Here is a 13,485-nt window from a genome sequence, read left to right on the forward strand (position 1 = left end):
TGCAGCTGCTTCACTACTGTATTTTCGTCAAAATTGAATCCAAGAACTTAGAAATCGTGTGCTAGGTGGGACTTCAGATACTAAATTCAAACCTTTTGTTTCACATTTCAAGAAACATTAGATAAGAGAAGTTGATCATTTTATTCAAAATTGTATTTCTGGTATGTAAAAGAGATGAACCCCTGTATCCTGACAACTCTTCCGTCCCCAGGTCCAAGGCCATTTTGACTATATCAGGCTATTTCTGCCTCTACTCAACTGGTTAGAAAATGAGTGTGGCTTACTGTAAGTTTCACACATGAAACCTGTACTTCTCCCTCTCATTGACTCTTTCCAATAAATCACCAATTGGTACTGAGTTCTTTTTTTCCCACGTTCTGTACTTTTGTTTCATTTTCATCCACACTTAATCAAATAGTTTAGATCCCAGCCTCAGTGATCCTGCCTTTCCACGGGTCATCAGTCGATCTCAGTTCTACCGTATAGCATTCTTTCCCTCCTCTGAGCTTGTGTTAGCTCATCTGAATCATTTATTTTGCAAGCATGTATTTACTTTCTTGATTAAACTCTTGAATTGAAGAAGACTTGTATCTTCTCACCAAAAAGATAATCTTCTTGAGGATAAAAACCACATTTTATTGGTTTCTATATTTACCCATCAACCGGGATCATGCACAAAGGAGAGAAATTCAAGAAATATTTGCACAATGAGTAGACTCTGGTAACAATGGATGCTGTAATGAAAGAAAGTTGTATGAGAGATAAGCATTGCTTGTCACAGGGCCTTCAACTATAACTGTCTTGCTGTATGGCTACCTTGTACCTTACCAACAAGTAAAATAGGCCAGGCAAAGGTGTGGATATTCTTTGGCCCTAACCTGTGCTTATGAATTAAATGAAGAGGGAGGAGAAAGAGTTGTTATTCGGCTTGTTCAGTTTAGAATGATATGCTGAATTTAATCATATCTAAAGTTTCATCCAGATCCTAAATTCTAAGTGCTATGATCTACATTGATAGTAAGAATTTGGATCACTTAGATTTACAGTTTTTCAAACAGTTGTCCTAGAAACCCATAGTAAATCTAAGTAAATAACTTCCTCCTTCAGCCCCTTACTTGATGAACCTTTGTCTTATTTCTGAGAAAATACAGGAGGATGTGTTCTAATCTGTGGGTATTCAGTTTATTCATTTTATGTCAAGACCAGAGGTCTGAAACCAAATGTGTTCCAGAAAATTCATTTAAAATTCAGAATGTTTTCCCTTATTAACAATATACTACATGGAGAATAGGACCTAAAATAGAATTAGTTCTATTGTTGAAGTACATTATAGGTAAAACAAATTTTACTAGTAAAACTGAGGAATATATCTACTTTTATTTCATTTTTATCTATAGAAATTTGCATATAAAATTCCAGAATGCTGAATTACAAGTAAATATTTGGAACAAAATCTGTTCATAATCTAGGGACATATCTGTTTATACACTACTTACATTTTATCTAGTGAAATCAATGTTCTTGAACTTATTTTTCTAAATAGAATGGTTATATATTCACGTGTATTTATAGTCTCACCTTGATCAGTCCCATATGAAGGAAGAAAGCTTGATTAGCATCAATTTGCAATTACTTTGCAAAATCACTTTTACTTCATCAGGAAGAAATCGACCATCACAGAGCACTTACTACATGTTACTGCTCAACACAAATTTCACGTCTCTATATGAATATTTTAAACCTTAAACCTTTAAACCAAGCTTGTCCTATGCACACCCAACACAAATTCGTAAACTTTCTTAAAACATTAGGATATCTTTTTTTGCGATTTTTTTTTTAAGCTCATGGGCTATTGTTAGTGTTAGTGCATTTCATGTGTGGCCCAAGACAATTCTTCTTCCAGTGTGGCCCAGGGAAGCCAAAAGATTGCACACCCTTGCTTTAAATCTTCTTTGCAATTTGAGATTTAGTAATTTATATTCATTTTGAGTTGAAGCAAAACTTGATCACTAGTTTGGTTCAATTTAAATTACCTCAGCTGTAAACAAATAATACTACAGAGTACTGCAGAGGGCGTTTTTCTTTTTAAAAATAGTATCTTGCTCTTATTTACAATTGCATCTTACCTAAAAAGATGACTTGCATATGTTTTACACACATCTCTCTATGTAGAAGTGCAGCAATAAAAATTTTATTCTAACAAACGTATTAACTACCAATTACATGTAGGAACATGTACCACTCTAATATCAAAGAACCAGTTGAGTTTGAAATAGATTTTCTCTGCTCTCGCTCAAACTTTATGACTTGCTGGGGTGTATCTGATGTCTTTATCCACATTACTCAGAGGGAATCTCAGTAAAAAAGATTGGACTCAGTCTTTGGAGCAAGATAGCTATGGATTCAAATCCTGGCTCTGTCTCCTGTTAACTGGATGATTTTTGAACAAGTTAATCTACCTCTCTAAGCCACAATGTCTTCATCTGTAAAATAAGGCCTGCCTCTGGGACTGATGTTCAGCCAGCACACAGAGGTACTGACTGCCATGTTGTTTAACCGACAGTGAAACACTTCCATACCTTGGTAAATAGCTGCTACGAAAGCCCACCAGTCCTCATGTCCCATTCTATACCAGAATCGTTTGACCCCCCCAAATTCAGGAACCAAAGCATCAATGCTTCAACAAGTAAAGGGGCTTCTGGGATTCTACTCCAGTGCTGCCATCCTGATTGGTCAGTCCCCTTTCTACTGGTTGTTAAATATTTTTAAATTCCCTCTTACCTACCTCATAGAGGTTTTGTTGTTTGTTGTTTGTTGTTTTAGGACTTAGTGAGACAGCAATACCTTGGATTAGCAAGGATTTGCTGTCTTATCTGCCCAATCTCACAATGCTAGATTTGTCTACTGTGGCTTATCAAGAAAATCCTCACGTGAAAAGGTCATAGAAGCTTTTACTCCCAAGTTATTTCCTCCTTTCTTGCATTTATACTAAAGATGCACAGTCATCACTGGCAATGCTGATTCATGCCTGTAGTGTGAATGTAATTAGCAATATTAAAATGTAGGGAAAAAATTTCTCAACTAGATCAAAATGGGTTAGCAGACCCAGTTTGAATTTTGAATGACTTATTTTTTACTTTTACACCAACCCATTTAATTAATGAAAGCCTATACATTGTTTCTGTTTATATACTTGTATGGTTTGTTGATGCTGTATAATCATAAGTTAAATACACACAAAATAACAGAGAGAAAAAAAGGTTAGTGATTGTTTTTAATTATAAGATATTAACAAATAATTGTAATTTCCTTATTTTAACCAAAGAAAGGTTTAGTTCTCAAGACAAATAATACGATAAATTCCCTTTCCCCAAGTTTATGTTTAAAGAAAATGGCTAATTCAGAAATATAAAAATACAAAAAGCATATCAATATTTGACTTTGAAAAGATCAAGTGTATAATTAAGTAAATAGATGCACTGTGAAGTTGTTTGTTTCTTCCTAAGTTTACTTGCTACTCCCTTTTATCCTGAGATGATCATGTGAGTGTACATCTCTACGTATTTCTACTCAAAATTGATCTGCATGCATTGGATTAGAAGCACTTCTGCTCCCTCACAATTCCTGCTGGTCTGATAGGGTATAATTAGTGTAGAATATTAGGTAGGGCAGAGATCAGGTAGCTTGCCAATCAGATTTACTATCGAAACAGTGGGTGTTACCACTTCTAGTCATTTCTGACAGTACTGTTAGGAATTAAATCATGGCATTAGCTGAGTGCTATTTGGCTGTGGAAGCCTAGTAGGTCATCAGTTTATTCCCCCACCCTCCAGACAAGTGGCAGGTGGAGCAGCGCTAGCCCCTGCTAATGCCATGAGCTGGAGGCTCTGGCCAGTAGATGAGAGTTTACAGGGTTTTGTTTTTTTTAATTCATCAGGCCATATGCTGCCAGGCTCTCATGCAAATCGACAAAATTACAAATAATAAAAAAAGGACCAACTGTTTTAGTGGTTGGCTGTTTTCTGTTATCATTGCCATCTATGTGAGAGGCCAGTTAATGAAAGAGGGGTCTTGGACTCCCAGTGACATCAACCTAAAGAGATAGATACTTCAAAATCCAAGCTTCATTCAAACCATGTTAAACCTCTGCCCTAAGGTAACTCAGTGCCAAGTGTCTCTTTGGCTGACAAGCAAGGAAGCTGGCCTTCCAGCTGGCCTCAAGACTGGGCAAGCTTCTCTAATGCTCCCTGCAGCTGGGCCCATTGTCCGCTGATGTGAGAAGAGAGAAAAGGCTAAGTTTCGCTTGGGTTGGGTGAAGTTGGGGCTCATGGGTTTATCAGATTCAGACACACTTTGAATAAGCAGCTTTAGAAATAGGAAAGGTGAGTCAATGCAATTTTCTGTTTTAAAATTACAAGAAAATTAGATTTGTAGGCTGTTCAGAAATCTCTAACTTTTTAATATCAAAGACTGCAAGAAAACCTCTCCAAGTAGATTCTAAACTCTTGAAATACTTGCATTTAAAATTAAAATGTTGCTAAACTTTTGTATAATTTCTGCTATTGCTATATTCATAATTATTACCAAGTTTCCAGTCTGTACAAATGGAGAATTTCACACCCTTGATAGAATTCACACATTTATTTCCCATTTTAAGGCAGTAAACCCTCAACCAAAAAAATGAAGTAGACCAATTCTGAATTCATATCTATATGCATATATTTAAAATAATTCCATTTTAGAAATGTTGTGCTAACATTCATTTGCACCTCTATCAGGTCACTTTGAAACCATAATTTGCACCTTTTAAAAAGACAATTCAAAACCAGTTTTACTCAATTAATATGCAATGTTTTGCAGTTCAAAAATAGTCAAAATAAAAGCATCACATAAATATGTATACATGCAGGTGTGATAGTAAGAGAAGTTTATGATGAGAGTCTCTTGTTCAACTCTTGCTACGCAGCAAGGATATACTGAAGAGTGATTTTGTCCACAGTGGCCAAGGCACTACAAATGTCTTACAAGCAAGTAAATTATTTTCTGTCCTGTTTTCTCTGCCATGTCACCAAAGCCTGTGTTCCTTAATGTCTCACTGTCTTTGTTTTTACCTCTTGGCTAATTTGTAAACTCAAGTGTGATTATGAAACACACATAGGCTTAGCTTTATTGTCAGGAATGGTTCCCAGATCCACTGGGGAACAAGTCATAATAGAAAGCTACAAATGTTTGCCTCTAACAAACTGTCATAGTTACACTCCACCATAACTTGACAGCTTTTGAATGAAGAAAAATTGTTAGTTCACTGATGAAACTGGCATTGTTAGAAAAACTAGTTCCTATTGTATATAAATAATGACAATGAAAGATAATGCCCTTTTTAATTTTTCAAGAGCCTTATTATTACAGAGTCCCGTAACAGGGAATAACAGGCTCAATTGTCACTGATTTTTGTGACTCTGTATTCCCAAGCAATTTGATTATTTTTTTCTAATTTGAAAAAGTTTACTTCACCGGGAGAAAAGTTTCATTGGTGATGCTCGCTGTTTAACGTCTTCCAAATAAAGAGCTACTATTCCAACCAATTTAAAGCTGAGAAAATAGCAACCAGATTGACTTTAACTTGAATCTATGTTGACAAAGTAGTTCGGTCAGTTTGTGAAGGATAAATGACAAGATTTTCAAACATTTTTATCTTATGGGCAACTACATGAGTGAGGTGTGGAAAAGTATGTATATTCTAATATCTCAATAGGAAATTTCAAGATATATTGCTATTCACAATGAATTCTAAAATTTACAATTCTCATTTAATGGTGACAAACATTCTTCTGTCATAAGACAATACATGCCAATAACAGGCAAATTTATTTATCTAATGTAAGACTGTATCTAGATATTACAATGTACTCAAGTATGTCAGCCAATCATAAATTTTAGATACAAAATAGCTAATCAAATTTAGTGTTAAAGAAACCAAATACATAAACAACTTTCTTATGAAAATCCCACTCTTGATTAGCTAAAGTAATAAAGCCATAAACTAGTAAAATATAGATGGTTCTCATACATAGAAAGCAAAACATTTAATCATTTCCTCTGTTAATTATTTTACATAAATAGTAGATTCAACCATTACTACATCCTACTGAACTCCCAGTGATGTTATTATAAAGAATAAAGACACGGCACCCTGGAGATAGTTGAATTCATTCATTCATTAATTCAACAAATATTTACTGGAACCCTCCTTTATATGGCAGGTGCTCCCTGTTCTGGGCATTGGCCACCTGTGATCAAGACAGTCTCAGGTCTCACAGAAAGCCAAACCCTAAACAGGAAAATAAATAAATAAACATGATAATTAGAGGCTGTGATAAGAGCTATAATCGAAGTGAGAATAACTTCTAGATAGTTTAAAATGATTCTTTTCCTGATGTGAAAGCATAGTTTACTTATGACATACTCAAAGACACAAGATCAGAAATCCAAATCTTTTCAGAGCCAAAAAAGGCCTTAGAGATCATTCAATGCCACTTTCTCACCTTATAAGAATAAAGCTGAAGTTTGAGTGGGTTAAGTGGCTTACCTAATGCGGACATTAGCTGATCAATTAGATTTTACTGTTAAAAAGTAAAGAAGCATCATTGATGTATATTAATTTACTAATTATTTCATGTTGGTGAGACATGCATTGGAATGGCATATCTAAATCTGGTTATCAATCTAGTTACAATGGGGAGAACCTATATAAATAACGGTCTTCATCTGATTATATTGTTTCATAACTCTTAGATGGCAGGTGAACCTGGATATTTAACCAAGCTCCCACTTTCTTTCCTTCTTAATAATGATTTTTCTTTCCAGAATGATCTAAAAAGATTATATTCCTTGGATACTACATACAAGTGTAGAGGCATAGAAAATATTAGCAAGAAAATGCTCCTCTAAACTTTGTAAGAAGGATCATACAATATTAAAAATTTATAAGGCTAGATCATATTTTAAAGTTTACTTACTGTTATTAATAATAATAGAGGGCTTAAGACCATTTTATTATTACTATTTTCATAATCAAATTTGATCTTTAAACAAATTAGAATGTTATAAATAGAAAAGATATTATTATAGTTCTTTTAGAGGTGATAAACTGAGATTTGAAGAGGTTAAGTGACTTACCTAGGTCACACAGGTGGTAAGCATCAAAGAGAATTGAAACCCAGGCTTCTCATCCCAATCTTCATGTGCTTTCACTAGAACATCTACCTCTCATAAACATGCATTATAGAGTCACTGGGTACCCAAGATAGTTCCAAGATCCAGGGAAGTTATGAACAAAGAGATGTTCTTGCAAGTTCGTAGTCGAAATGTAAATATGACTGTATACACACACACACACACACACACACACACACACACACACACACACGCTGACCAGCTTGCTAGAAAAATGAGAAAAAAATGGTCCTCAATGGCAAGGTCTTTCTACATAGTATCCCATTCACAAACCTCTCCCTCTAAAAATGGTCCACCAGTAAATTCTCAGGTGTTAATAGTTTCCAATATTGACGCACTATCTGGCCAGCTTGTGTTCTTGCTTTCTTTTCTTTTTTTTTTTTTTTTTTTTGAGATGGAGTCTCACTCTTTCAGCCAGGCCAGAGTGCAGTGGCGCTATCTCGGCTCACTGCAAGCTCCGACTCCCGGGTTCACGCCACTCTCCTGCCTCAGCCTCCTGAGTAGCTGGGACTACAGGTGCCCGCCACCACGCCCGGCTAATCTTTTGTATTTTTAGTAGAGACGGGGTGTCACCGTGTTAGCCAGGATGGTCTCGATCTCCTGACCGTGTTCTTGTTTTCTAAAGGTCATGTTAAAGATGACACCAAAGAAGCACATGTAAGTAGTTATAATAGGCTAATTTTCTTCCACGATTAACCTATAGTTTAAATATATATTCATTTTAATGTATATATACATTACAAAATATATACATTCCGACTATGAACTCGCAAGAACAATGCAGTATATTTAAACTATAATGGACAAACAGAGGCAGTATGAGATAGGGAAGTGCTTCAGCATCAAAACAGTTTCATTAACTAGGAAACTTGTCCTACCAGGCTAAAGTACCCACTACGGAAAATCAATTATTCCACCATCTTGCAGCTACTTTCGGTGTTATTCAAGTCCAGCTCAGTACAGCGGCCCTAACTAAAGAAGAGCCTTCCAATGGGATTACCAATTGCTTGCTTAGAGATTTGTAAGTAAAGGTCTAAAACAGCCTGTTAAATCATGTGGTTTGTAGGCACTTCATGATCCTGACTTCTACAACAATCATAGATAATTAGTAAGGGTGACACAGCCCATTATTTTTACACTCAAACGCATCATGTTAAATTAACAGACAGAGGCCACATGACGTGTGACATTTTTTTCCACTGATAATCATTTCTGTGGCGCCACTTTCGCTACCACACTTTTCTCTTCCATGGGCTGGATCAAGTAGCCAGTCACTAAACAGCCATTCTATCAGCTCTCACTTTTTTTTTTTTTCCTTAACTGAGAAAGCTATTTTGAGTCCTCACTGGTGGTACTCTCATGTGGTGGGAAAGAAGTTTGAATGAAAACAAAATATGAGCTAAAAGAGAAACAAAATATAGAGCTGACAGTACTTGAGATCTCCAACATATTTAGGAAAAAAAAAACGAAACTAATTTTAAGGTTAGAAAAATAATTTTTGACTCTACACTTAATATTTTCAGAAGTGATATTTGTTAATCCTAATGAAATTTCTATTAAAATGCAGCTATCTTTTGAGGAATAAAGGAGAATATTTTACTCTATAGTTTCTAATTATATGATTTGTTATTTTATAAATTCTCATTTTCCTACATGAAAAAAATCAAGCTAAAAATTATATTATTGGTAATAATATAGATAGTGTACTCACATATATAGTGTGGCTTTCATTGTAGAAATAATGATCGATAAGTGAGATTAAGTAGCATGTAAGCATGAAACCAACTGCAGAACAGTGAAACCTATTTGGGACAACACACTGGAAATGGAACACATATATTCAAAGGTTTGTGGCCATGATATGATAGTTTCTTGTGTTTGTTTGTTTGAGAGAGAGTCTGGCTCTATCGCCCAGGCCGAAGTGCCATGGTGCGATCTTGGCTCACTGCAACCTCCACCTTCTGGGTTCAAGCAATTCTCCTGCCTCAGCCTCCTGAGTAGCTGGGAGGTGCATCACCAGGCCCAGCTAATTTTTGTATTTTTAGTAGAGAAGGGGTTTTGCCATGTTGGCCAGGCTGGTCTCGAACTCCTGACCTAAAGTGATCTGCTGGCCTTGCCCTCCCAAAGTGCTAGGATTATAGGAGTGAGCCACCGCACCAGCCACAGTTTCTTTAGAAGGAATCATGAAGCCAATGCTGTTGCTATTTGGAATGAAAGAGAATTTTCAATACAAATGAGGAAAATTGTTCTTACTTCATAGTCACAGGTTCTTTCTTTTTTTTTCCTTCCTTCCGTACATCCTTCCTTCCATCTTCTATTTTTTGACCTAAAACAATATTTTTAAAAATCAATCATTTGAGTAATTTACTATACAGTATATGGCTCCAGATGACCTTTATAAGTAAAATATCAAATCTACCATTAAATATTGAAGATTTGCCATCAGTGAAATATTCATTTGCCATTTAACTCATATTTGTAGTGTAACAAACACCTTTACTTGTAGAACTCAAAGTAATGAAAAATATTATCCCTTAAACACTGTACCTTTACTAATGTTCAATATAGCTAATTTATTTCATGATACGACATTTCTGTGGCTATGTAAAAAAAGTTTATCCCAAAACATGATCTATCTGAATTACAATAAAATAATTTAGCTTTGAAAATAGATAGCACTCCAACTTATTAGATATAATTAACCTTCTAAGTCTGCTATAAAACTTTCACTGAGGGACACTACTTCTAGCTAGCAAATTCTTTTTTCCAAAACCCCGTGTAGCCCCATTACTTCTCCAGCTTTCTATACTTAGAAAGTATTATTGGCTAAGAATATGTAATTCTAGATTTACCATTCAAGTTATTTCAGAGCACTCTATTCATAGAAAAAATAATTTATCATTGTGCAGAACGTTTGAAACATTAGCAATGAAAGTATTCTGATTGTCTCTGAGCTTTGTAAGGTAGACTTTATCCAAGACACTGCTCTAGGCTCTACGTCTCACTGATTAAGTCTGTCATTTATTGGAGAGCTGCAGGCTTCTCCCTGTCAGCTCAGGTTTGTGTGCAGATAAGTCATGTGTTTAAAGCACACTGAATATGTTAAAGCCACACTAACAGATGTCAAAAAAAAAAAAAAAATAGGAGATATGGATGTCACTTTTAAAGCATCTTGGAAATGAAATCATCTGCAGAGGCAGTCTTAAGGGCCCAATGAGCAAAGGTACCTTGTCTATGATTGTCATAAGGTTACACAGCATTGGCCCCTTAAATTCTTTCAAACCTGTGAGGGGAAATTTCCCTGTGTGGAGGACCTCACAGGAGGACAGAAGCCAGTTGAGATCCTGTGATTCAAATGATGCATTTGCCAGGTGTGGTGGCTTACACCTGTAATCCCAGCATTTTGGGAGGCCAAGGTGGGGGTATCACCTAAGCTCAGGAATTTGAGACCAGCCTGGGAACCATAGTAAGAATTCAACTCTACAAAAAACTTAAAAAATTAGCCAGGCATGGTGGTGCGCATGAGTAGTCCCAGCTACTTGAGAGGTTAATATGGGAGGATAGCTTAAGCATGGGAAGGGGCAGTGAGCTTTGATCATGCCAATGCACTCCAGCCTGGATGACAGAGCAAAATTCTGTCTCAAGCAAAAACAGAAACCAATGCATTTGAGGAGGTCACCATTCCCTCAATATTACCCTTATTGACTTCCGATCATATGGTGTCTTCATTTCCTTGTGTTGGATTACAAAAACTGAGAGGAAGATAACAAAAAGATGATTGAAGTATGTAAAGCCACTACAGATAAACTTCATTTTCTCACAGTCTTGTGTGGGACTTGTCTTGATTATGAAGACATAACTCTATGTAGATAAAGATGTAAACAGCCTTTCTCCATTAAGGTTACCTCCTTTTTTTCTCATATTTAAGGTCCAATAAATTAAACGTATTTTGAAAAAAACTGGCATATATAAAAACATTTTACTAGCTGGATTGGTATCTACTTATTGACTTTCACTATAATTTTAGGATTCAAAAAACATAAATCCTAAAAGTTAATGTAAATATCACCTGTGAGAATATGAGTGTTTACCTCTACATGCTTGGGATGAGAAAATCTGGGCTTTAGCCACTGCATCACCATCAGTACCGCACTGCTACTTCTAGAATCCAGACCATTCATCTTTCTCTCAGCTTTGAATGCCATATTATCATACATTACCACCACTACTCTCCCTCTGGATCATCAACCAACTATTGGGTCATTTCCCATCATTGTTTGAATAATCATTCCCAATAGCTCCGAAAACCCCATATCCTCAATTAGATTTCAGATTTTATCCAATCCTTTTTAACAAGTCTTCCTTCCTCTTTTAATAAAACTTGATGATATCTACTTATTTCAGCTCCTCCACAAAAGCATTCCATAATCCTTCCGGCCCAGTGATTTTCAAACTTCACTTTGGATCACTTGGGCACTTCGATAAAATGCAGACTTTGATTCAGTACATCTGGATGGAGCCTAAAATTATTTATTTCTGAAAAGCCCTTAGGTGATGCCAATGCTCCTGGTTCTCAGACAAACGTTGAGGAACAAGGTTCTAGCCTACCATGGTATCGACTTACTCTAAATTCATATAAGGCAGGCAGGCACCATATATGATTTACTCATCTTTGTATCTCCGGTGAGTCAGAATGCTTGACATATCACAATGCTCAATAAATATAAATGTTTGCTAAATAAATTGATGGACTGAAAGAATAAATGTGTAACATTCCCTCTGACACTTAGAAAATTCTACTTAAGACAGATTTTTTTTCTTTTTTTGAGACAGAGTCTCGCTCTGTCGCCCAGACTGGAGTGCAGTGGCATAATCTCGGCTCATAGTAACCTCCCCTTCCCCGGTTCAAGAGATTCTCCATGTCTCAGCCATCGGAGTGGCTGAGGTTACAGGTGTGTGCCACCACACCCGGCTAATTTTTGTATTTTTAGTAGAGACAGTGTTTTTGCCATGTTGGCCATGTCTCCAACTCCTGAGCTCAAGTGATTCACCTACCTCAGCCTCCCACAGTGCTGGGATTACAGGCATCAGCCACCACATCCAGCCCAGACAGAATATTTTTATATGCACTTTTTCTTTGAAATGTAGTTGAGGGCAGGTATCATACTCTACATTTCTCTGTATCTTTAAAGGCCTGTACATGCCATTTGTGCCCACAGAAAATAGGCACTCAATATAAATATTGACTAAACAATCAATTAATAAAAGGATTGATGGGATTGATTGAATAAGTAACTGGAATACAAGGGTCATCAGGTATAGTCTGCACTTGAGGTACCTACAAAGTATGAGTCATTTAACAAGGTGGCTGTACTTACAGACAGAAAGCTTCAAGTCCAGCATAGGCAGAGCTAAAGAGCAGAAATATTAAAATTGAGTAACCAGGAAAAATGCATTTTGTAGGCACAGACACACTCTAATGATAAAAGTACTTCAGTTAGTTAAAATGCCAAGCCAGTGGTTGATATGCTTGGGAATAAAACCAAGCATTATTGCATGGGTAGGCAGATGGTGCTTTTTTTTTCTTAATTCAAAGCTGCATTTTTGTAAATAACAATGGAAATGGAACAACTGGCACATATTAAGCTTTACAGACTATGTTAAGAGTTTTCAGAAGTGAATTTCCTCAACAATTTCTGCCTTTGGCATATTTAAATATATACTCACTTGTGGTATTATTTATTCAATATTTCATATCTATGTGTTATCTTCACAACTGGGCTGTAGCCACCCAGAAATAGGGACTTTATTCATGCACATGGTGGGCACACAGTGATACTTGCTGAAAAAATTAAAAATTAGAAAAACTTGGATGACACACAACTCTAGTTTCTGGTATTGAGCAGAGACGAGCAAGGGTGGGCCTGGAAGTGAAATTTGAGGCATGTTACTTGAGTGAATTATCAGACTGGAGAAGAAAACTCCATGTACATTAGATACGAACTTCTTTCTTTCTTTTTTTTTTTCCATTATATTCTCAGAAGATGGACTAACATAGAATTCTGGCAATGACTGGTTATTTAAAAATAGCATGTCATGTAAATAAATGAAAACTGTAGTGCCCCTGAAGTCTTCAGAATCATTTCACCAAACATTGATTCTGCCACCAAATTACAAGTAAGCCAGATGCAAATAATTTATCAGTAGGAGCAATAAGAGAGATTATGTCCTGACTATATTATATTTGTC

The 13,485-nt window shown here is 36.0% G+C and overlaps 1 protein-coding gene across 1 annotated transcript in view; it reads right to left on the reverse strand.

Annotated features, from left to right (window-relative positions):
- The window catches only part of LOC116810587 (uncharacterized), a 320,737-nt gene that overhangs the window by 284,553 nt on the left and 22,699 nt on the right, over window positions 1-13,485 (reverse strand). Inside the window, exons 4-5 of the mRNA XM_058440558.1 lie at window positions 12,615-12,647; window positions 9,490-9,562 (exon numbers count right to left, since the gene is read on the reverse strand). Of these exons, the coding sequence (XP_058296541.1) occupies window positions 9,490-9,562; window positions 12,615-12,647 (106 nt within the window). The remainder of the gene's footprint in view (window positions 1-9,489; window positions 9,563-12,614; window positions 12,648-13,485) is intronic.

This window comes from Hylobates moloch, unplaced genomic scaffold (genome assembly GCF_009828535.3).
Source record: "Hylobates moloch isolate HMO894 unplaced genomic scaffold, HMol_V3 SCAFFOLD_1, whole genome shotgun sequence".
Lineage (NCBI taxonomy): Eukaryota > Metazoa > Chordata > Mammalia > Primates > Hylobatidae > Hylobates > Hylobates moloch.